The sequence below is a fragment of the Cebidichthys violaceus genome, unplaced genomic scaffold (genome assembly GCF_023349555.1).
Source record: "Cebidichthys violaceus isolate CVI_PGR_0920_01 unplaced genomic scaffold, fCebVio1.0.p SCAF_49, whole genome shotgun sequence".
Taxonomy (NCBI): Eukaryota; Metazoa; Chordata; class Actinopteri; order Perciformes; family Stichaeidae; genus Cebidichthys; species Cebidichthys violaceus.
Window position 1 is genome coordinate 1,502,798 of NW_027176694.1, and position 23,116 is coordinate 1,525,913.

At 43.8% G+C, this 23,116-nt stretch overlaps 1 protein-coding gene across 3 annotated transcripts in view; it reads left to right on the forward strand.

Moving 5' to 3' along the window:
- LOC137887252 (myelin basic protein-like) overlaps nucleotides 1-23,092 on the forward strand; it is a 37,716-nt gene extending 14,624 nt beyond the window's left edge. For all 3 annotated transcript variants that reach the window (XM_068730098.1, XM_068730099.1, XM_068730097.1), the window contains exons 3-4: nucleotides 3,576-3,657; nucleotides 22,735-23,092. In XM_068730098.1, coding sequence (XP_068586199.1) covers nucleotides 3,576-3,657; nucleotides 22,735-23,030 — 378 coding nt within the window. In that variant the 3' untranslated portion in view covers nucleotides 23,031-23,092. The remainder of the gene's footprint in view (nucleotides 1-3,575; nucleotides 3,658-22,734) is intronic.
- Nucleotides 23,093-23,116: the final 24 nt, after the last annotated feature.

The window sequence follows — 23,116 nt, forward strand, 5'->3', positions numbered from 1 at the left end:
AATGCTGGAACTACTGAATTGAAGACCGCAGTCTCCAGATGAGGGAGCTTGAGGCTCAGCTAGCAGACCTCCAGGCTTCAGCTCTGCTGTTGTACCCAATTAGAGCGCTCTGTGTGGTGTGACCAGCCCAGCAGGCTTGTTCCTGTATTTTCCGTTCATAATTCCACTTTTCTCACCTCAAGTCCGCTCTGTGCTCTGTCGTTATCGAGAATACCACGGCTTTGCTCACAGCCTCATCTATTTGAACCACGAAAGTAAGTGCTCGTTTGAAAGAGATGGCATAAAGCTGGCCTTTTTTGAAAGGTACAGACACGGTGTGTCTTTATATCTTAGCGATAAGGAGATGATCCAATCCGTCTCCGAAGTGTGAACGGGACGAAACGCTGAAGGGCACAGCTACCAAACCACGGATGGCGAAGAGGATTACTTGAAAGTCTCCAATCAGCCGAGCCCTGAAAAGGCATTCGAATGGGCTGCACTCTTCTTTCCCTCTACCTACTCAAGGCACACTGAACCCCATACACCGCCCTTCGTACTGGATGGAGATCAGAGGGCTGAGTGGAGCTGCCGCAGGAACCCCCGCAGCTGAGTGTTCCAGTCTGAGACGCCCTTCAAACGAGCAAATATGCTCACTAACATTAGCGTTGATATCTATTAAGCAGAACAAAACAGCCGAGACACGTATACAGTGGTGAAGGTGGCAGATTTTCCACTTTCAATTCGTATTCATTGTTGAAACAAAAGGTCCTTGATTCCAGAAAGAGGTAGCCGAAAAGAGGCTTGTCATTTTTAGCTGTGGCTGGCAGGTTTTATTGGCTCTCGCTAACTAGCTAGTTAAGCTAATGTTAGCTCAGTGAGTTTGTTAAAAACACTGCTTGCACTTGACTTTTTAAGCATTCATTTTAAAATGAAAGTCTTGTCAAAGGGGTCCGAAATATGCACTTAATGCACGATATAAAATAAATCCTAACAGACAGGCATAGATATTACAACTGCATTGTTCTTGTTTTTTTTAACGTGTCGAGATAGTTAGTCTTAGCTTTCAAGCGAACCTTTCGTGCAATGCGATTACAGACAAAGTCAATGAATGGACACAAATTTGCGCGTTCACCAAGCCCTCAGGAAGAGCGCCAGGGTTGGGAGCAAGTTTAACATAGTGGCCAAACCATGGAATTACAACCTAAGCAAAATGCTTTTTTTTTTTTTTCCCCCATTGACTTACATCAGGAAAGACACGCCTGTCGTCTGTTAATCAGCAAATAATTTACGTTTATGTATGAACACTTGATAACCACTTTTTAAATAATTAGATCCTAAAAGTTTCAAAATGCACTCCACACAATCCGGCGTTATTAAGTAGTTATTTTGGCGACCCTTAGTAGTAAATCTGTGGCTCGCTAGATACAGTGTACACAACTCCAGAGAAATTCACCAAAAGTGCGCTTGGTGCCGTTCCAACGCACTGGGCCAGGGGCCCCTTGACTGCAATCTGCTGGGCTCATGGAAACATAGAGCTCAGTCCCTGCATCATGTAATATCCAGCAGGGATAGAAGTGGACATGTTTGAGTCAAGTGCCTGAAATAATCATCAGATTAAAAATGATGGGGTCAAATCCTGTCCACATTTCATCGGTTTCACTTGTGTCAAGATACAAATGTTTTTTTTTAAAATGTTATTTCAAAAGGCCCTTCTTAAAGCCATTACTTGCGGATTCGGTCCGATGAGTTGCCCCCAGCCTCCAACAATACCAGTTCAACAAGCATCCAGTCATCAGCGGCTCAGCTCCGATGTGAATGTGGATTTGTTTTCTACACTTACAAAAAAAAAAAAAAGCAAGGCTGAATTGAGATAGAGGACAGCTGCATCTCTGCGTGTGGGTGTGCGTGGACACAGTCCAACAAAAGTTGAATACCGAGTGCCTTACTCATGGGAAGACATGTTGACGTGCCAGACAGACTGTGGGAATGCAGTGATAAGGTAAGCTGTATCAGTGCAAATGGCGTGCAATTTGGCTGCCGCGGTTTGATCAGATTGGATTTGAGGGTGACGAAAACAACCCAATAAACGTCATCAGTTTTTGATTTGTTTCCAGCTGAGACCCGCCCACCTCCAAACGGTGAAAAGAGCACAGAGAATCCAGCATCGAGCCTGTTTGACCGAATTCCGAATCTCATCGCGTCAAAACTAATTTGCATCCATTGTTTAACGTAATTGTCGCCAATGGACAAATACAATTTTTCAAAAGCGCGCCACATCGTTGACCTTTCTTTACGTGATTTGCGTCGGTAAGTGCTCGCTCGCCACACTTGTCCACCTCCCCTCAGCTCACAGGAATATGTCACAGTTGCTCTCCTCCGTATGCTCATGTGATTGTGAGCAGTGTGCCCACAGTTTGTGAGCGCCAGTGTTGGTTCCCGGTGTTGGCAAACCCACTCGGAGGGCGGAAGCCGGGCCTGCATGAGTGTGCATTGTCGTCAGTCAGGGAGGAGGAGGAGGAGGAGGGGGGGGGGGGGAACCAGTAAGAGGATTTATTAAAATGTGAGGATTAGCATATGCAGATATTTAGTTCACTTGGAACCATTAAACAGAAACAAGTTACTTTACTTGTCATATAGCGATAGAAAGAAATGAACATGACATAAGGGACTTACAGTTAGGAATAACAATTCAGCCTGCGTAATCTTTAATTCATGACACATGAATCAGAGCAGAGCTGACCGGGAGTCACAGCCGAATCAATACTTTCATAAATCTGGAACGCCTGATAAGACGAGGCCTATGTTTCCATTGAACGATTTAAAGGGTGTCATTCATCTTTATCTTTATTTTCATCAATATAAGCTTCCCCTCAGTGACAGCAGCAACAGTTGACCTGTGCTGCTTGTTTCCTGGAGGAGAGATTCAGCTGACAGGACTACTACTTAGTCACTACAGCTATCCTTCCTTCCTTCTTTTGTTTTGACTCCTTGATGAAAGGCTGAAAGTTGTCAGAGGGTTTTTTTTCGGTCTGCATGTACGATTGCTGAGAAGGGTCTAACTAATGCAAAAGACAGAAGTAATAACCCAGTTGCTTTACAGTATAAATCCTGCTCACAATTCAGATGAATGCAACTGATGAAACATTAGATATTCAGAATTGGCATCAAACTGGGCAAATCTGATTAAAAAAGTGAAGCACCTTCTTTTGAATGTTTAATGAATGGGTTCTCTGAGCATAATTCTGCTGCAATTATGAAGCCTGAAAGTCTAAATAGATGTAATTCTCTCTCTCTCTCTCTCTCTCTCTCTCTCTCTCTCTCTCTCTCTCTCTCTCTCTCTCTCTCTCTCTCTCTCTCTCTCCTCTGTGTCTCTCTTTCTCTCTCTCTCTCCTGTGTCTCTCGCTCTCTCTTTCTCTCTCTCTCTCTCTCTCTCTCTTTCTCTCTCTCTCTCTCTCCTGTGTCTCTGTCTCTCTCTCTCTCTCTCTCTCTCTCCTCTCTCTCCCTCTCCTGTGTCTGTGTTGTTCTCTGTCTTTGCTCCGTTGCCATGGCACCTCAGTGCCTCACCTCTTCAATCTGTTTTTGTGTTCCTGTTAAAGGCTCCGTCACCTGAACCTGAAGAAGTGGAGACAACAGCAGCAGCAGCAGAAGAAGAACCTGAATCACAAGATGAAGTCTTTGGTAAGGGGTCAAACCACATTTGGAATTCCAGTTTGCATGCATGTTGACATCACTCCCAGTGTTAGGCCACGAATTAAAAAAACAACTGACACATAAAATGAAAATCAATGTTTTTATCCTGGAAACCTCGGAATCTCCAAAACCATCAGTAGAAAGTATTGTGTGATCAAGAACTCAGCAGAACCTGAATTGACAGCCTTAAATCCACATTCACAGGTCGCTCCTTCAACTCGGCTATCTTGACTCGATATCTTCTTTTCTTTTCTTTTTTTCTTTCTCCTCCACAACAATGACAGGCTTCTGCTTCACAACACCGGCTGAAAAGCTGCTAATCCTGCGGCGTGACATTTGTTTGGAGTGATTTGTTAAGTAGAAGTTTTCCCTCTGACGCGTCCGTTGTGACGTGTGCCTGGTTAAAAAGTAGTAATACTGCAGCTCAGCAGATGAAAGCAGAGTTTGTTGACATTAATTTGATTGATTTCAATGCAAAATACTTTTACAAATTGGGATAAATTGGATTAGCCGGGAGTAAATAGCAATTGCTGGTGTAAATAATTCTTTTATTAATGAGGTAACAACTCTGATTTAATTCTAATCTAAGCTGCAGGGATATATACTGTAACTCATGCATGCTGCATGCATAATAAATCAAGCTGTGTTTAAAAAATACATCAGAAAAGCTCAATCAAAAGTTGCATTTTCACTTTTCCCATGAAACCAACATCCTCGATGTCTTTTTTTGCCACCTTGAATGAAACCATCAGTGTCACCGAGGCGTCCTGGAGCTCAGTGAAGATGACTTTTTTTTTTTTTTTTTTTTTCTTACGTACAACGTGTGCAGTGGACAAACAACCCAAAGCCAAACATCACTGTCTTACAGTGTGTTGGCTTCTCATAGCTGCGCGTTGGGGAAAATGTGATCGTGCAAAATAAAGTGTAATAACGAAGAGGGCAAGTCATTCTGCAAGAGAATAAAACCTTCAAGACATTGACCACGTTTGTGTAGGAAGAGCATGGAACGTTCAAGAAATAGGGAAAGGAAGACAAGCGCAGTCTGTTTTCTCCCTTGTGTGTCAGTCTCGATTGTGTTCAGGGTGAGCTGAGGTGAAATGCAAGAGAGAGGAAGCATTTGGCCCCGTGTACTGACTGAGATAGCTGCAGCACAAGAGGTAATAGTTAGATTGTAACTGCTTCTCTAAGTGTGTGTGTTTGCTAAAGGTTTGAATATCCGATATTACGCACTTTGACAACGTTACGGTTCCCTTCTTCTTGCTCCTTCACGGGGCAAGAATGGCCTCTGAACCGTCACAGGCATAAATCAAATCAAATGATAAGGCTATAACTCAAAATTATTAGCAATGTCTTCTCAAGCAAAAAGAGGTGAAATAATCACTCAGCAACTGTCTAAGTTCTGACGGCAATAATGATAACTGTCACTAGCAAATTGACTCAGTTGTAACTAATTAAAGCAAACTACAAAATGTCTTGACTATTTAACTCGTTCAAAGATTGTTTGGTGGAGAGATTTTGAGCTTTGAAAAGATAAACTGTGCCAGACTATGTCTACCCCATGGTCAGGAGGAGGTCTGATCCTCTCCTCGGATTTACAGTTCTCTTGTCCCCCCCCCCCCCCAAAGTTACATTCCTCAGCCTATCCATCAGCTCCACGATTGGCTGAAATCCAATAAGCTCCTCCTTGGCTGATAACCCATTGAATCTGGTCAAACACCTCACACAGCCAGCACGTATACTTCCCCCTCACAGACACTCAATATACATACAATTCGCCCCGTGCTACTCTCGTAGCCTTTGGGCGGGGGCGCCTTCCCATTCGCAGCGGGACAGGCGGTGGTGTCTCCCCCGGAGAGAGCGCCATTCTCTCCTCTTGATTTGATGTGGAGAACGGTGCCGTCCCATCCCTCCGTCTGCAGCTGACTTCCAGCATCAACAGACCGTGAGCACAAACCCACGAGTGCTGTTGCTGAGAATGTCGTGGCCTCATCACACATGCATGAGTTAGACGCCGGCCTCATCATGAGGGACGGTGTTGTCTGCTCTGCTGACCACATTGATGGGATCTCGGTCCACAGGACCTCAGCATGTCTTGGGTTTGTTTTGTTTTTTTCCGCTTTGGTATTCTGTTGAGCTCTCTGAGCTACGACTGTTCACATTCTCAGCGACGACGCTCGTGTTTGTGCTCATGGTGTACCGGTGCTGGGAGGTGGGTTTCACACTGTCATCTGCTTTTTCTCGGAATCAAATCAACAGTATAGAATTACGATCTCTCCGGGGGGGGTGTGGGGGGGGGGGGTATATATATATACCACCTCCTGAACTGAACTGTGAAAGGGAAGGTGTCAGCGCTCAGCTCAAGGCAATCAAGAGCAGTACCTGACGACCTGCTTCACTTCATCAGACAGGAGGGAGATGGTCATTTGCAGATCACAGTGGCAGTCTGATGAGAAACTTTTCCACTTGTAATGAGTTGTGTAACCAGCGCTCATGGAGTTTTCTGCTCTGATCGCTTTTGGATTTACTTTTGACTCGTGTGTTCTAGCTTTTTAAACATATTTCACTCCTTTCTCTCTTTTTTTTGAAGACAGCCATAAGTCATGTTATTCTAGCTCGTTAGATTCAATACCTTAATGTGAGCGTAGGATGATAGTCGGTTAATCATTTTCAAATACATAAGTTATCTGTCCAGTTGATTCAGCATTCAGCGATTGGAATAACGACTCTTTGAAGTGAGCTGGATCTTCTGGCTCCATTGTTTTCTGAGAAAGAGCTTCTTTATCTTTTTCTTTGTCACAGAAGGTGAAAGTGCACAGCGCCGCAATCCGTCAATTTCAGCACAAGCATTAAAACATGGCTGCTCACAGCAGCTCAAGCGCATTTCTCCCTTCTGGTCAACTAATGGTTGCGCTCCTCTCCTCCACCCCTACCTCGCCCTCGCTCTGTCTCTGTCCGTCCATCTGCTCGTGTGTTTGTGTGTCCTCGATACCGATGGAATGGACGACGTCTCTCAAGTACAACTCGTCGAAAAGATTTCGGTGTTTGGCAAACGTCACACTGCTAATTTATCGTGTTCATAGATATCCGGTCATTTCTAACCGAGTCTCCCATTACAGAGTCAATAAAGTATTGATTATTACTGTACAACAAATACCAAATTATTTCAACTGCATCAGATGACGGCTGCACCAACCAAAGGATTTTCAAAGAAAGGTCAATATTGACCCGACGTTGTGCAAAACTAATTTCTATGCCCAGCAAGAATGTGTTTTTTGCACACATGTCAACCGTGACTATCTGCGGTTTCACTGATGCTTTAATATCCACAGCGAAGTCCTATACCTTACGGAGGCTTCGTCCCATTGATCTCTCGGCTCCCTCTCCCGCAGTTAATTGATGTTCCTCATGTTTAACACTCTCCATTGATCAGCACGGAGCAGACTTAGAGGTCCCGCGAGTGACACAAGTGATACTTCAAAGAAGCCGTGCACCCGTGAAACACACAATTACTCCTGACCCTCGTGGGACAACTCGGGTTACCAGGCAGCGACGTTACGTCTTCTGTCACTACTGTTCTAGTGAGCAGGCTTTCTTACTGCTTCAGTTATTTAACGGCACGAGGCTTTTGTTGTTCTTAGTCCCTTTGCGGACCTCCTCTTCCTCACATAGGTGCTTTTGGCAGCTCATGATAAGAACAGGAATGAATTAGGATGCAGGTTAAAGATGCGATCTTTTAAAAAAAAAAAAGGAAGGTAAGCAGCTGACTGAAAACGTGAACTGACTGTGGTGTCTACCACGCTCATTCCAGTTAGTGAACATTATAAGGTTTGTTCGAGGGCTGAGCTGGAATCAAAGCTCTATCGTAGTGTGTGTGTGTGTGTGTGTGTGTGTGTGTGTGTGTGTGTGTGTGTGTGTTGTGTTTGATCGTTATTGATCAATAAGCTGCTTCAGAGCACTGCAGCGCAGTTTCCATTTTGCTTAATGTTTAACTGGTTCTTTGCTCAGTCAGCACTGCTTTTCTGATGGTGTGTAAAAAAATCCCATTTTCTTATCAGCTCCTAACTCACACTGAGGGAACATTGCTGTTAGGATGCATTTAAAGACTTCCTCTTACCTGTGCATCGAGGCTGAAGTAATTCAGCGCCATTAGGTTGATTCAGGGTGCGGGCAACGTAAAATAAAAGGGATTGCCACCAAATTGGCACAATGTGAGTGCTTTATGACGGGCAGGTTAGCTGTGCTTTATTGGAGCCTGTTTTTGGTGAAGTGGTCATCAGCAGGCGTCATGACTCATCCCGGACCGTCCGGCGTCTGGGGATGTCTCCATGCAGCACTTCCTGTTTGCACTGCTTTTCCACTGAAGGGCAAACACCAACCATCAGCTGTGCGGCTGATAAAAGCCCATTACGGCCCCATTACCTGGGCCGGCCTGCAGCAGCGAGACTCACCCCCTCTATCTATCCGTCTATCTGCCTGCTCTGTCCTGACTCTGGCTGGGTCATTTCTTCTGGTTTCTTCACCATCACAACGAGAAGTAAGAACAACTGACGACTTTAGCCAAAACATTATTGGTAAAAAGATGGTTAATGCGGGCACAAGAGGGCATGTATCGCCTGAGGAAGTGCTCCTCCAAGCTGCTACTCAGGATATACGGTACTTTAGAATGTAAACACAATATTCATTGTCATACCTGGCATATAATTCAATTTCCTCCATTCTTCTCCACAGTGAAATTGGTCTCATTATGACTTCCTCCTCTTTAAAGAATGGTTTGGCAGGAATGTGAAATGTAGAAAATAGGTTTAAAACTTTATATATAAAAAAAAAGCTGTAAGGCTGTCGGGTTCGTACAACAGAAAACAGAAGGATGCAAGTGCAAAGAGGGTTTTGGCTCCTTTTCAAAGGAGTGTCCTTCCTTACAGTTGGTTTTGTTGCCGTTGCTTCAGCCTCTTCCTACACCGACGCTCATGAAAATGGGTTAAGCCTACCTGAGCTCTAATATTACATACATACATCAGTTTTAATGCTTAAGAGTTGGTTTTGTGAGGGGAAAAAAGTTTTCAAAGGCTGAGAACCGAGTACTGAAGCAAGGCAAGGCGAGTTTATTTGTAGAGCACATTTCAACAACAAGGCAATTCAAAGTGCTTCACATAAAACCATTAAAAGCATCAAAACATAAGGCGAAAGAAAAGGAGATTTAAAAACAATTAAGAGCATTCATTGAAACATTAAAAACAGTCATTAAAGCACTAAAAAGCTAAACATAGAATAATGGTTGCAGTGCAGTTTAAGAAATAAAATACAGTAGTAAAATGCAGAAATTGATTAATATCCTTGAATGTGGTTCAATCAAAGGCAGCAGCAAACAGAAACGTCTTCAGTCTGGATTTAAAGGAGCTGAGGGTCTCTGCAGACCTGCAGCTTTCTGGGACTTTGTTCCAGATGTGTGGAGCAGAAGAACTGAACACTGCTTCTCCATGTTTAGTTCTGACTCTGGGAACAGAAAGTAGACCAGGTCCCAGACCACCTGAGGGGTCGGGATGGTTCATGAGGTAGCAGCAGATCAGAGATGTATTTTGGCCCTAAACCATTCAGTGCTTTATAAACCAACAGCAGGATTTTAAAGTCAGTTCTTTGTTGGACAGGAAGCCAGTGCAAAGACCTCAGAACTGGAGTGATGTGATCCACTTTCTTGGTCTTAGTGAGGACTCAAGCGGCAGCATTCTGACTGACTTTTTACAGAGACCTGTGAACACACCGTTACAGTAGTCCAGTCTACTGAACATAAATGATGGACAAGTTTTTCCAAAATCCTGTTGAGACATAAGTCCTCTAATCCTTGATATGTTCTTCAGGTGATAGTAGCTGATTTTGTGATGGTCTTGATGTGGCTGTTCAGGTTGAGGTCTGAATCCATAACTACACCTGGTTTCTGGCTTTGTTTGTGGTTTTTAACATCAGTGATTGAAGCTCAGCGCTGACTTTCAATCGTTCGTCCTTGGTACCAAAAACAATTACTTCTGCTTTTTCATTGTTTAATTGAAGAAAATTCTGGCACATCCAGTTGTTGATTTGCTCAATGCATTTAACCAGCCCTTGTATGTAGTCCCCTGGTGATATAGTTATGTAGATGTGTGTGTCGTCTGCATAATTATGATAACACACATTGTTGTTTTCCATAATCTGAGCTAGTGGAAGCATGTAGATATTGTAGACATGTCTTTCTTAATATTCCTTTATTTAATTCCAGTGTAGATCTCAGCACACAAGGGCTTGTAGCTTTTTATTCTCCTCCTTTTGTTGTCCAGCTTTGCGTGTTTCCTCACAGTATCAAGTACGCCTTCACCACAAGGAAGAGAGGAAAAAGAGCGACAGACCAGATAGAACCACTCGATTGCATTCGGTCGGCGAGTGACCACTCCTGAGCGAGCCCAGAGGACATCTAGCCTCATCTCACGGCTGTGCAGAGAAGCTGCACTTTGTCTGTGGAGCAGCGACACCGCTCTCTGCTGAAGACTCTGATTGAGGTGATTGTGTGGATCAGATGTTTCCATCAACTCGTAGCAGGCCCCAGAGTTTTGTTTAGAGGGACACGTCAACTATTGCAGTCAGCGGACACACTTTGTGCGACTAATGCAACAGAGGAAGAGCAACTGATGTATCGCTTTACAGCTCAGCCCAGAGCGCTCTGTGTTAGCGAAGGGTACTCCGAGAAGACATTTAAAATGACGCGGTAATCCTAATCTTCTATTGTCCCGAGTGAAAGGCACACATGCATCAGCTTTTCTCCTCTGCGTTGCGTTCAGCGCACTCTGAATGTATCGTGCATGGCGGACTCAGTCAGCAACAATGGAAAGAATCGTGTAGATAGAGAGAGAGAGAGAGAGAGAGAGAGAGAGAGAGAGACAATTACAGAATGCAAATACATTGAATGGCTATTGTTGAAAATAATTATTTCATACATATTATTAAAAATGGACTGGAATGAGAGTCTTATGAATTGTATCTTTAATACCCGTACTATCCAAATCAGATTTATCTACCTTTCACATTTTATGGGTGGATGATATCTCGGATTGATACAACAAAACATTTGCGTTGTACAAATAATGGAAATTGTTGTACAATTGCAGCCCCCGATTAGCGCTGGCTGGCCAATTCTAGTGTTTTGTCTGAATTTGTAAAACTGCACATGTTGTATTTGCACTCCGAAACCCCCTTGAAAGCGCCGACAACTCAGATAATTGGATTCTCTTCCTAATCTTCCTGAATCAAAATCAATATTTCGAAACATAACAGCGTTTTGATGTGGGGGGGGGGGGAATGACAAAGCGAGCCGCATAACATGTCCATCGCTTTCCTGTCCAAGTCTGTTCTCGTAGCTTTGTTCCGAGTCCGATCAATTTTCATTTCAGTTTAATTCTCTGCAGGTCAAACTTAAGCTTTCATCGAGGGAATTGGAAGGTATTGTCGTGAGCCGCTTATCACTTATTTCCCCACAATATGTGCTTCCCTACTGGCCCTTGAAATGTCAAGGGTGGAACCGGCTGCTCCAGGGTGCGTTTGGTCCCGAGCACGGTGGGGTTAGTCAGAGTGCTCTTCACTAGAGGATGTATGACCCCCACACACACACACACACACACACACACACACACACACACACACACACACACCTCTCCGTCTGCTCGTTACTAACTCAGTGGAGGAGCTTCTGAGAAGACAGATCAACCCCTAATGAAAACATAATTCAAGCATGCCCTTTAGAAATTAGATTTCTCCCTATGAAGTCTCGTGAATATTTAATATCTGCTTTAGTTTCTAAGGATATTGAGGTAGATGATGGATTTAATGCAGCATTGTGTGTGATGGAAACAGCTGGGTTTGCATTTGCCCCTCATCTGGTCTGCACAACTCCCTCTGTCTGCAGGCTTTCATTCCTCCTCATTATGCCTCACTGTTCGCCGTAATCACTGACTGTGATATATTAGAATTGTTCAGCAAAATAGTTTAACAGGTTGAATATGCATTCATGTAACCAAAATAATTATTCTGTGGGATGGTTTTATGGAACTGGCTTGTAGCTCATTCACACACGTTTAGAGGTCTGTAGATTCTCCACAAGAAGGAGCTGTTCAGAAAACACATTTCATACACAAAAGATGTTACAAGTGCTTTACATACTGCTTTTGAACATTGAAAAGGAAAGAAGGCGTACAACATTAAAATGCAAATTTGAAATGTTCAAACATGAAAGCATTAAACCTAGTTATAAGTCAAGTTTTATATCATCTGGAAGCGTGTTAAATGATCCTTGGTAACAAACCATTTCAGCACGTCGTACCAGTTCTACCCATGACGCTCTGTGCAAATTCTAGAAAAGGAAAGTCAGCAGTTCAGACCTATATATATATATATATATATATATATATATATATATATATATATATATATATATATATATATATATATATATATATATATATATATATATATATATATATGTGTATATATATATATATATATATATGTTGATGTCATTGCAAAAAATAATTGCTACTGCAATTTTGTCAAGGATAAAGAGGTTTTTAATGTCATTGTAGTGATACGATGACATTTCGTTTGGTTAGCAGCGATAACAAACATATTCAAGATTAAATACAAAAGGAAATAGAAAATGCAAAAGGAATAAGAACGTTCCTGAGTAAAAACATTGAAGTAATACAATCTGTGCAAACAGTGCAGTGTTGCGCCACCTGCAGGTAATGGGTGTTGCATTGTTTTTTTTACATCTGCTGTTTTCTTGTGTCTTTTACGTCAAACCTTTCACTGTGTTGTTTTGACTATGCTACACAGATACAGAGCAACATTAGCATGTATTTGTAGTCTTGCGTACATCAACCTGTTGAATGCGCTGGAATTTACTGGCCTTTTAGTTCTGTTGTTCTCTCCACCAACTCCAGAGGGAAAGAGTTTGGCTCTTCAGCTGCTGAATGCTCCGTGTTCACCAGCTAGTCCCTCACTTTAAGGGCCTGCTGTCTTGTGACGGACAGGTAGGGAACATACTGAAACACCTGTAACCACAGTGGCTAGACTGAACCGCAGCAGTAAACCCAAAACAGTTAGCTAAAAGCTGCTACAATGCTCCATAGAGCTGAAGGTAGCTGCAGAGAGGAGAGGTATGTAAGTGTTTCAAATACGCCCATGTCTACGAAGGTTATATTAATATAGAGAAGGCTGCGACAACTACTCCATTAAAGTGATTAATATCAATCATAGCAACAACTCCGTGGGGTCAGTAAGCGATGGATCGATGTAGCCAAGCCCCAAGCTACTTTAAAACTAAAACTTGATAACGCCGACGCCTGGAGACTCAGACTGTAATCCTGCGTTTTGTTTCTAACGCTTATAAGCTGAAATAAGGTCGTAGAGACAAACGTGAAGTAATGAACATTCAACACTTGTAAATCGGTTCAATTCATTGTAATTAAGGTGGAATATTTCACGCCGTTAATCAGAGACGGTCTAAAGAAACTTGAGCAATATCTGATCATAATAATGATACACTTTATTTATAGAGCACTTTTCATCCAGGAGATGAAGCTCCAAGTGCTTTACAAAAAAAAAAACACAGCTCATTCAAACAAGGGCAAGGAAATTGAAAATGAAGAATAATAGAAAATGTTACATTTCCCTTTTATTCTCAGTGCATGGCTGCAGCCCCGATGTGCAGTAAAAGAGCATCGGACCAGAACTTAAGGAAGACGTTGTTTTCCTAAAACACTTATTGAAATGATCGATTGAAGTAATATTTGACAGATATTATCGGTAGTTGCAGCCCTAATGTGAAGCATGTAGTTCATATTTACGTAATGAGTTGGCCTTTATTGCAAATTGTTCTATTATAAACTGTCTGATATTAGTTAGAAATTAAACAGGTAATTTCAAAGTATGTAAGCTGACACGTCACGGTGTAGACTGTCCAAACCGTGCAGGAAGTCATTTATATCCTCTCTACCTACTGCCTCCCTTTGTTTAATATGGATGAGTGCTGTGCCTTTGTCTGCTGTACATGCATATATACATATATATATATATATATATATATATATATATATATATATATATATATATATATATATGTATATGTGTGTGTGTATATATATATATATATATATATATATATATATATATATATATATATATATATATATATATATATATATATATATATATATATATATATATATATATATATATATATATATATATATATGCATATGCAGTGGCTCAGTCATTTGTCTCTGTGGCCGAGGCTGACTCGAGCTGGTACGGGCCCTGGCACTGCCAACACGAAGCACCTCCTCTCCCTCCCCCTGAAAAGCTGTGATTGTTAAAGGGCAGCAGCCATCACTGGACCAGTGTTCTTCGGTTTGACACCATTGTTCAGATTCTCCCTTTCTGTCCCCTCTCACCTCGCCTCTGATCTGCCTCTTGATCTCTTTCCGTCTTTCTTTTTCTTCTTTCAATTATTACATCGCTCATTTATTAATGAACCAAAAAGAACACTGAAAAAAACGCAAGAGCTACAACGTGCGCTGCATGCACATTTTGCCGTATGATCTGCCAAATGCATGTTTTTTTTTGGGGGGGGGGGGGGGGGTTTTCCCATCCTGTCTGCAGCTCTTTTCCTGATCGATTTCCTGAAAACACACACGGCATGTATCTGTGCATTCTGCGTCGGAGTGTTTGTGCGCCGCGTTGTAGGAGACTGTGCCTCGGTGTTGCCATGAGTTCAGGAGGCCACGTCATCTGGCCTCGACCATCTGGCAGGACAATCACTGTGTGTGTGTGTGTGTGTGTGTGCGTGTGCGTGTGTGTGTTAGCAGCTGGGTCTGTGGCTACAAGAGTCCAAGGGGAGGGCATGGCGGGTAACCAAGAGAGTACAAAAGTACTACGCTACTGAATCCCATATGTCGGACAAGATGAACTGGAGTCTTTTCCCCTCGGAAGGAAAAAACGACAAACTCAAATTCAATTGATATCTGTGTCCTGTTAAGACATCATGCGTTTTACCCAGAACCATTCAGACTGTGTTGAGATCGAGTCGAGAAGGATTACGGTTCCCACCTGGCAACAGATTGTTTCTCAAGTGTGGCTCAGCCGACTGCTTGTCATCGGATTTAGCTTCACTGCTCACATTTGTTGTTGTTTTTAATCTGCAGGACCTCTCTGACAGATGGCGAACAGAGAAAGAGCCGCTGCACAGCTGGCGGAGACCGCTGTGTCTATTTGGTAACTCGCCTTGGGTCCAAATTAATACACCTCGTCTGATGTTTTTGGCATCACAGAAATCAACAGCACTTTCATCTGTGAAAGTGCATTACATGCACAGTTGACCAAGTGGGCCTTCGGTGCCAGTGGAGATGCATTTTCATTCAAACATTCACCACACGTGCTCGTTGGCACGTGGCCTTCGACAGCTCACAAAAGTTGCATTTGCAGTTAGAGCTCAATTACATCATTTATACCTTTCTTTGCATTTTGAGCGGATCAAATAGCTACTGAATATCCAAAAAGTGTGACGTCGGGCTTTCCAAGATTTGCATTTAGCGACGGAAAGAGCAGTCAAACGTGCGATCCGACTAACGGAGCCGCATTTTGTTGAGTAAACAGAAGTTTTTAATCCAGATGTGGTGACACTTGACAGATGTTGATGAGATCAATGCACCCGCTTTGTCTGCTCGTGATCAGATTGCTCCAGATTCATTTCAGTGTCCAGGTGAACAGGTCCTGCGGTATCAGAACCCTGTCTCCACCAGCAGATGAAGCCGTCCCACAGCAGCGCTTTATTGACATGGGACGTTTGTACGTTTTTAAACTCGTGGGTGGAAATGACTGAAATGTCTGATGTGTTAAAACGGTGGCGTGTTTGACAGACATGGACGTGAACTGCAACTTGAGCCATTTGGGCGGAGGCGTACAGTCGTGAGGCGGTCGCTCTTGTTCGGACTGCCGTTGTATTCATCAGAGCGGCGTTTCGGATCGTGTTGTGACCTGAAGCTCTCAGGATGATACGTTTACTGTGCCGGGCGTCACGCAGAAGAAATCAAAGTGTAATGTCTCAGATGCAGCTTTTGACACAAGCGTCCAACTGGCTTACGTCATGCCTTGTTGAAGTGTGTGTGTGTGTGTGTGTGTGTGTGTGTGTGTGTGTATAAATGTGTTTTGGCCTTTCATGTTTCCAGAGGTGAGGAAACGTCCCGCTGTCCTGCCAGAGGCAACCATTCATACCGGCTGCCAATGAAAACCTCATCTTCTACAAACACGTCGGCCATGACGGAGATATAGCACTGCATTAAAACACCAGGCTGAACTGAGATTAGGTTTAAGAGTGAGCTGGTGGAAGAATATAATTAACCTCAAATCCCAGTGTAATGTATGACAGCCCTTAATCCTGAAGTCTCAGTGAAGTTGTAAGCATATCTATGTGTCCGTGTGTTGAATAGATAATGTTATAGATGTATAACAATCCTTTTGCACATTTATTTTCAGGAGTTTGTCAAACAGTTAATGGTTCTTAACCTTTTTTCTGTTTCTATAAATTCAAATTGAATATCTTTGCATTATGGACCTCGGTTGGAACATCTGAAGAAGTACATGTGTGATGGGTATTTCTCACTTGTTTCTGACATTTTATAGATGATCAATAAACAGATAATAAAATAAGTACACATTAGTTGCAGCCCCGAAACAGAATAAAGCGATATTTCCATCTGGTGTGACCAGAGCTACTTGTTGGACTAACTCATGACTGCAGAGGAACAACTAATCAGGATATGTTCTTGATATTGTAGAGCCAGTATGGCACACACACACACACACACACACACACACACACACACACACACACACACACACACACACACACACACACACACACACACACACATGACCTCTATTGAAGCGAGGGAAAACTTGTAAATGTAATCAACTCTTGTCAAGAAAACAAAAGTTATACAGAGAGAGGTGTAAAATGAAAATAGCTGATGTTTGTCGGCAAACGAGTGGATGGAGGAGCTGTTGGCGATGACGGGCCTCGGCTCTCAGTACATTTGGTTGCAGCGCGAGGTGAGCCTCACAGCTGCTTGGATGAAAACAGAAGCTCCCGACACCGCTGTGTCCATGATGGAGCTCGCAACACTCACGGCACACACAAGCCAAGACAAATGTGGGCTAGCAGATTGATATACAGTGTGGGAAATTCAAAGGGTTGTTTGGTTTCTAGGGTTAGGGGTTTAGGGCTGTGCTGAATCTTGTCTTGACTCCATCATCACGGCGTATGATGTGGTGCGCATTTGATTCACATCCGTCCCCCGTTCAAGTCCCTATTTAAAGTGAAAGTCTGACGGTCGTGAACATGGCCAGGGTTATAAGAAGAGGGTGGTTCTGCTGTGGCTCTTATCTCGTCCAGAAAAAAAATTCTCTGGAGGACTAACGTCCTGAATGCCAAATGGGGTTTCAAAGACAGAGAGAGGCTTTTTTCCTCGAGGCTTGTGGGTGCTTCAGATCCACCATGAATGCAGCGGCAGAAGGATTTTCGCCCTTTGGTGGGAGGTTTGGTTCGGGGCCACATAGCGATGGGTGGGTTTTTATTTTCCGGAGGAATGCTTCCCGTGCCTCGGTCCCACCACAGTCCTTGTTGTTGTCCCAGAGGCTAGGCTACACATCCCCTTCACACTTGAGGAAGAGGAGGAAAAATGAGGAGCTTGAGACCCACTCCCTGCATACCTCTTCCCTCTCTCCTAGATGCCAATCTTTCCCCACTTGCAGGGCGCTGAATATCTCCGCCGAGCAGATCGCTTCTGATCAGTTTTTGAGGCCTTCCCCCATAACTGTTTAACCGAGATCGTACTCCAGACAAGAGGTGGTGGTGGTGGTGATTGTTCTGGGCACAATAATCTGAGGCGCCAGATCACCATGTCATTCGGCCCCCATAATTTCACAAGAATTATGAGGCCATCTGGCCCCTTTGGCTGTCACGGGGGGACATCTTGGAGTTTTCATGAGGACGTAATCAAGATGAGGTAACAGGCTGTTATCTGGTCACCTTCAGACTGTGATGAAATATTAGCTACAATATGAAAACATAGTTTGAATTAGGCCGGCATCTGTTGGCGCCGATGAAGGCAGGCGTGCAGAGGGATGAGTGTAACAGATTCTGACCTTAACCAGTGATGGACAGACGTTCTCTCGGGATTTCAACACATGAATAAATCCAGTATTTATGAAAGCGAGCCAACAAAGAGACTGCAGCAGACCCCTGCTCCTCTCTGACGGATAATTGGCCCTTTTGAGTTGTTTACAAGGTGTGCTTCTTTTTGCACAACCTAATGTCGTGAAGGAGGAGGAAAAAGAAAGTACGCTGCGTCATATTTGGGCTTTTTTTTTTATTCCGCTCGTCTCCTTCGCTTCTCTCGAGCAGCAATCTTAGCGAACGGTGAGATTATTATATGAAGTATTATATGAAAAGCATGTCCCCTTCTCTTTTGAATGTTTCTCAAACAGAAACATAATGCTTAACCGTAACCCCCCCCCCCCCCTCCCGCAGCTAAATTGAAAGTTTACAGACGTCCAATGAATTAAAAACATTTACCGCAAGGTCAGTCGCCACAGCTGAGCAGCAGAGGCGATTTGCAATTATTGAAAAATGTGTTCGGTGTGCTGAGGCTGTTATTAAGCGTTGCTGGGGGCTGATTGATTGTCTGACCCAATGGCAGTTGGTATTAAACTAAAGGGAAGGTTTAGTCAGGGAGCAAAGAAGTTATTGACTGTGAGTTAGACGTTGAGGCTTGGCCCAATTAAAAAAAAAAAAAAAAAGATCAGCAGACTGAGGAGCGCAGGCAGTGTCAGTGACCACTGACACTAGATGGCTTCAAAGGACCCACCTGAGTTCTGTCAGCAAACGTATGGGGAGAAGCAGAACATGGACAGGGTGAATGTATCCTATAATACAACACACACTGAATGAATGTCCATTTGAGCGACTGTGAACTGGAAACAGTTGATTGTGCTTTTTCATCACATTCTGCTCGCGTAGCTGCAGCTCTTATCTAGAGCCACTTTAATCATCTTTCACAAATACCTTTTTAACAGGCATTGCGCTGTTTTGTTCATCTTAATAAGAGCATTTTTTTTTTTTCCACCACAATGGTCCGGGTTTACGGTCTCTGAAAACCAGCTGATCACAATCACAAGCGGCGATTTAAAGGCGACCGGAGAACGTCAACGACACCGGTCGCAATCTGATCCAGTGTGTGAGCGGATGGTGACGGACACCAATCGGTCTTATCTTCATTACCCAGATGAGTCGGGGATCTAATCCGAGCGGGGATCTAACGAGATTGCTACGAAGTAAATAACGCAATGATGAATCCCAAAACAATGCTGCTGCTATGTAATTTATGTTTGGAGCTTTTGAAAGCAATTTGGTTTGAGTCACCCGATTCGTCCACCATCCTTCATTATTAGGCAGTTAAAAAACGCGTAGGGGTCGGATGAGTCAGAAATGTGAAGGCCTGGCCCAGTAACCGCTGAGTCACCAGCGCTGATCAACAAAGCTCATCAATCAGTCCCGCACATATGGTCGCTTTGTGCATCGGGACGCTAAAACCCTGACTCGGAGTCACATGATTGATAAGTTACTCATCGGCACATAACCTTTTTTATGGCCAAACACGAGAGTCAGTGTTGTGCCGCAGAGTTAGGGACTGTGGAGGCTTGTTAAAGTTCAACCATGTCAGGATGTGTTTTCCTCTCTGATGTGTGTATTTTATTGGTATTCCGGTGTTGGATGGGAGCTCGCTGGGCTTAGAAAAATCACCGACGGTAGATGGATGCTGAAAATGATTTAAGAGGACTCGTGGGCAGCCCACTGAAGGACAAAAATACAAAAAAAAATAATAAAAAAAACAGCAGCTCTCTTATTTATTCTAAGCTTTGCGGTAAAATAACAGCCACAGAGGCTCTCCTGAGAGGGAACGGTGAAACATCCCCGGGCTTTAAATGTCATGGGCAGCCCACTGCTCCCTGATCCAGGGATGGCTCTAATGCAGAGACAAATGTCCCCTTAAATAGATAAATATTATAAACATATATATATATATATATATATATATATAAAACATATTTAGCATGTATAAAGAACGAGGAGTTATATTTCTGAATATTTACCTTGTGGAGATTTTACGTTCGTTAGAATGCATTTTTAGGAGGCTGTGCTGGTGCAGGTGAGAATATAGCTCCATATATATATATATATATATATATATATACGCTTTCACAACTTCAACAAATGTGCTGCTGCAATCCCTCTAGAAATGTCAGGGATCCATAAACCACCTTGAACGAGCAACGGCGTCTCTCTAATGTGTCCTCACTGCCGGCTGTCAAGATCCCAGGCCAGCGTTCACTCAAACCAGTGGCAGCTCCTGCTGTGTGCTCACCACTAACTAAACTCCTGAGGGAAACTGGAAAACGCAACGAGAAGTTTTTGTCTTCGCGTTAAAAACCTGCTGACAGTGCACTCAAACTCTGAAAAGAGAAAGTGTCGATAAGCCGCTGCATCCAACTCACGATTATAGATTATTCACCAATCTGACTTTCTCAGTCCTGATGCCAATACCTGGGCTTTGAGTGTCAGCTCCCACTGAGAGCAGATCTTATATTTAACCTCTGTGTGTGGACGTGACTGGGATCATTCTTTGTGTAAGGCAACATCAGGCTTGACTGATTCACTGCTTTCCTAACTTTGTAAAACAGATACATATGAATTGTTGTCTATTATTATTAAGATAATACAGTTTTCACACCAGCGACTTGGTAGAAATCTTCAAAATGAACAGGAATTACAGTTGAAAACAGAGAATTGAACTGAATAGATCGTCACCGACACCAGATCAAGCCGTTTGATCGGCACAATATCAGTATTGGTATCGGAGCCACTCACTGTTATAACATGTCAACTTTAGGAGTGTTCAAAACTCAGAGGGGAGCATGTAGACCTGTAGCTGCAGATAGAGGAGCACGGATCATCGTCTGCGTGAGACAGATGTGTAATGTGCCTTACTGTCCCTGTCCCCATTTATCTGACTCGCATTGGAGACAAATTGGCTGAAAGCAACACATAAATTGCACCAATTTGTTCAGATTGTTTCGTTTTTGCCATCAGAATAATTATTGAAAGGTATTCAAAAATATAACATATATATCTTTTTTTTTTCATTTATTTTACACAAAGTGGCTTTAATATCAGCTTCTTCATCTCTGACTAAAACCTGTGTTGACGTCTTATTTCTGCTCATTTAATTTTCTTAGTAATAAAGTCTTTTCAATGGGATTAGTCATCAGCCTGGAAGCAGCTATAACCCTGTGAGAACTTTACTAGTGTTTCAGTGGCTCAAAGCGGCCTTTATCACGACAACAATGGAACCCTGAGAAAATGAAACGCACTGAAAGAGACACTTTCACTCGGTACTTTGGACAGCAGGACGGTGTCGCGTGGCCCGGCTGCAGCAGGACGCGCTACAGAGACCAGCCCGAGAGCAGGAGAGCGGTACCGTCAGATCGTTTGCATTCAAGCCTTGATACCGTTATGTCTCGTCACAGAAGGTCGTTGTCCTCTCCTATTAGGTTGTCCTCACCTATTGGACCTCTTGTTGGAGACCACGAACGAAAAATAAGCCCTCGTTCTATCGTGAAACGCATCAAAACCGACATTAAGTTCCTCACAGTAACACTTTTGATAGCGTTTTCAAAGTTTTCTCTTCTGAAAACTTAACGCTGCAGGTATCCATTCGACATATCACCCCCCCCCCCCCCCCCCTCTCTCTCTCGTCTCGCTTCTGGATAAATGCCTACGATAAAAACTGTTCTATAAACATTGTTTTGAAGAAGGCATAGAAACCTCTCATTTGAAGCAGTGATGTGTGTAAGGGGAAAAAAAATGGCGCCGACCGTATCTCAAAAGATCTCATTCTCTACCTACCCAGTCACATTTCATACATCACTCGCAAATCTGTCTGAAGGAAATGAAGCCGAAGAACTCATTTGACCAAATAATTACAGATTATTATGCTGGTGCGGCTGCCGCGGATACAATTCATTGGAGTAATTTCATTTAAAAATGTAAGAAATTAAAGTATAAACTTCTGCACGGCAGCGCTGCACCCGGAGACAGCGGCCTCACGAGCTCTCAGGCCCCAAATCAGATAAGTGTCATCGTGCATTGGGTGGAAAATCCATACTTATAGGAGTTATTTTAGGGACATTGGGCCCATTGTTTCCCTGTAATAACTATGCAGCCCTGACAACAGGCCACTGTTCCAGCCGCTATTAGCATGCAGATTCTCTGGTGTAGTGCTACACCATTTCTTCCAGTACAGTGCGGATATTGTTTTGGAGACAGGAATGCACTAGATGTCCTCTGCTGTGGGAGCTGGCTAACCTAATGGATAGCTGTCAAAGTGGATGTTAGAGAAGCCAGCTGTATTTCCATCTCGCTGGAAGTGACACACGCGCTGGAACATTGCTTTTACATGGGGGGGTGAACTGAAAGACGGGCCGTGATGACGTAGGGATGGGGGGGGTGGGGGGATGCGCTGCACGGGAATCTAGGTGATGCAGCCTGAAAAGTTCAGGGAGGTTTCTGTTTATTTCAGTGTCATTTTGAAGAAACTTCTCTTGTAAAAATTGATGTTTTGACTTGAAAAGTCTGCCCATAAGAAAACGCAATGTGGTGGAAGCGACCTCAGACACAAAACGGCGCCTAGTTTACGCTCGCTCGCCTTTAATCTCACATCTCTACCTTTTTCCTCTTCGGCAGGTAAGGTGTCGTCCAAGGTACGACGTGAAATGTAACGCTGGTCTCTGCTGCAGCAGGAAGGGCACCCACCCCCACCCCCCCCCCCCCCCCCCTCTTGTCAAAAGAGCCCATTGTGCTGCCGTGCTTTTGTTGTGTGCCATGCAGGCCTCCGAGCCCATAGATGACCCTTGTTTGTCTCTGCGCAGGCCTGGGTGAGGCAGATGCGAACCAGAACAATGGCTGCGTCTCGGAGAAGCCGGCGGTGACTGACTCCACGGGCGCTGAGGGCCCCCGCCGGCCCTGGCCCGACGCCAGCACAGCTGACCCTGACGAAGCCACGCCACGCCCCCACCTGGCCCGCCTCTTCTCCCGAGATGCCCCGGGCCGAGAGGACAACACCTTCAAAGAGCGACCCTCCGAATCGGACGAGCTGCAGACCATCCAGGAACACAGCGGAGCTTCAGAGTGCGGGTCGGATAGCCCCGAACAGGACCTAGACTAGCTTTTTTTCTTTCCAAACCCTCCCTCTCTTTTCCCTCCTCTGTTTTTTTTTTCTTCCGATCTCTCATTTAAGAGAGAGACAAGAGC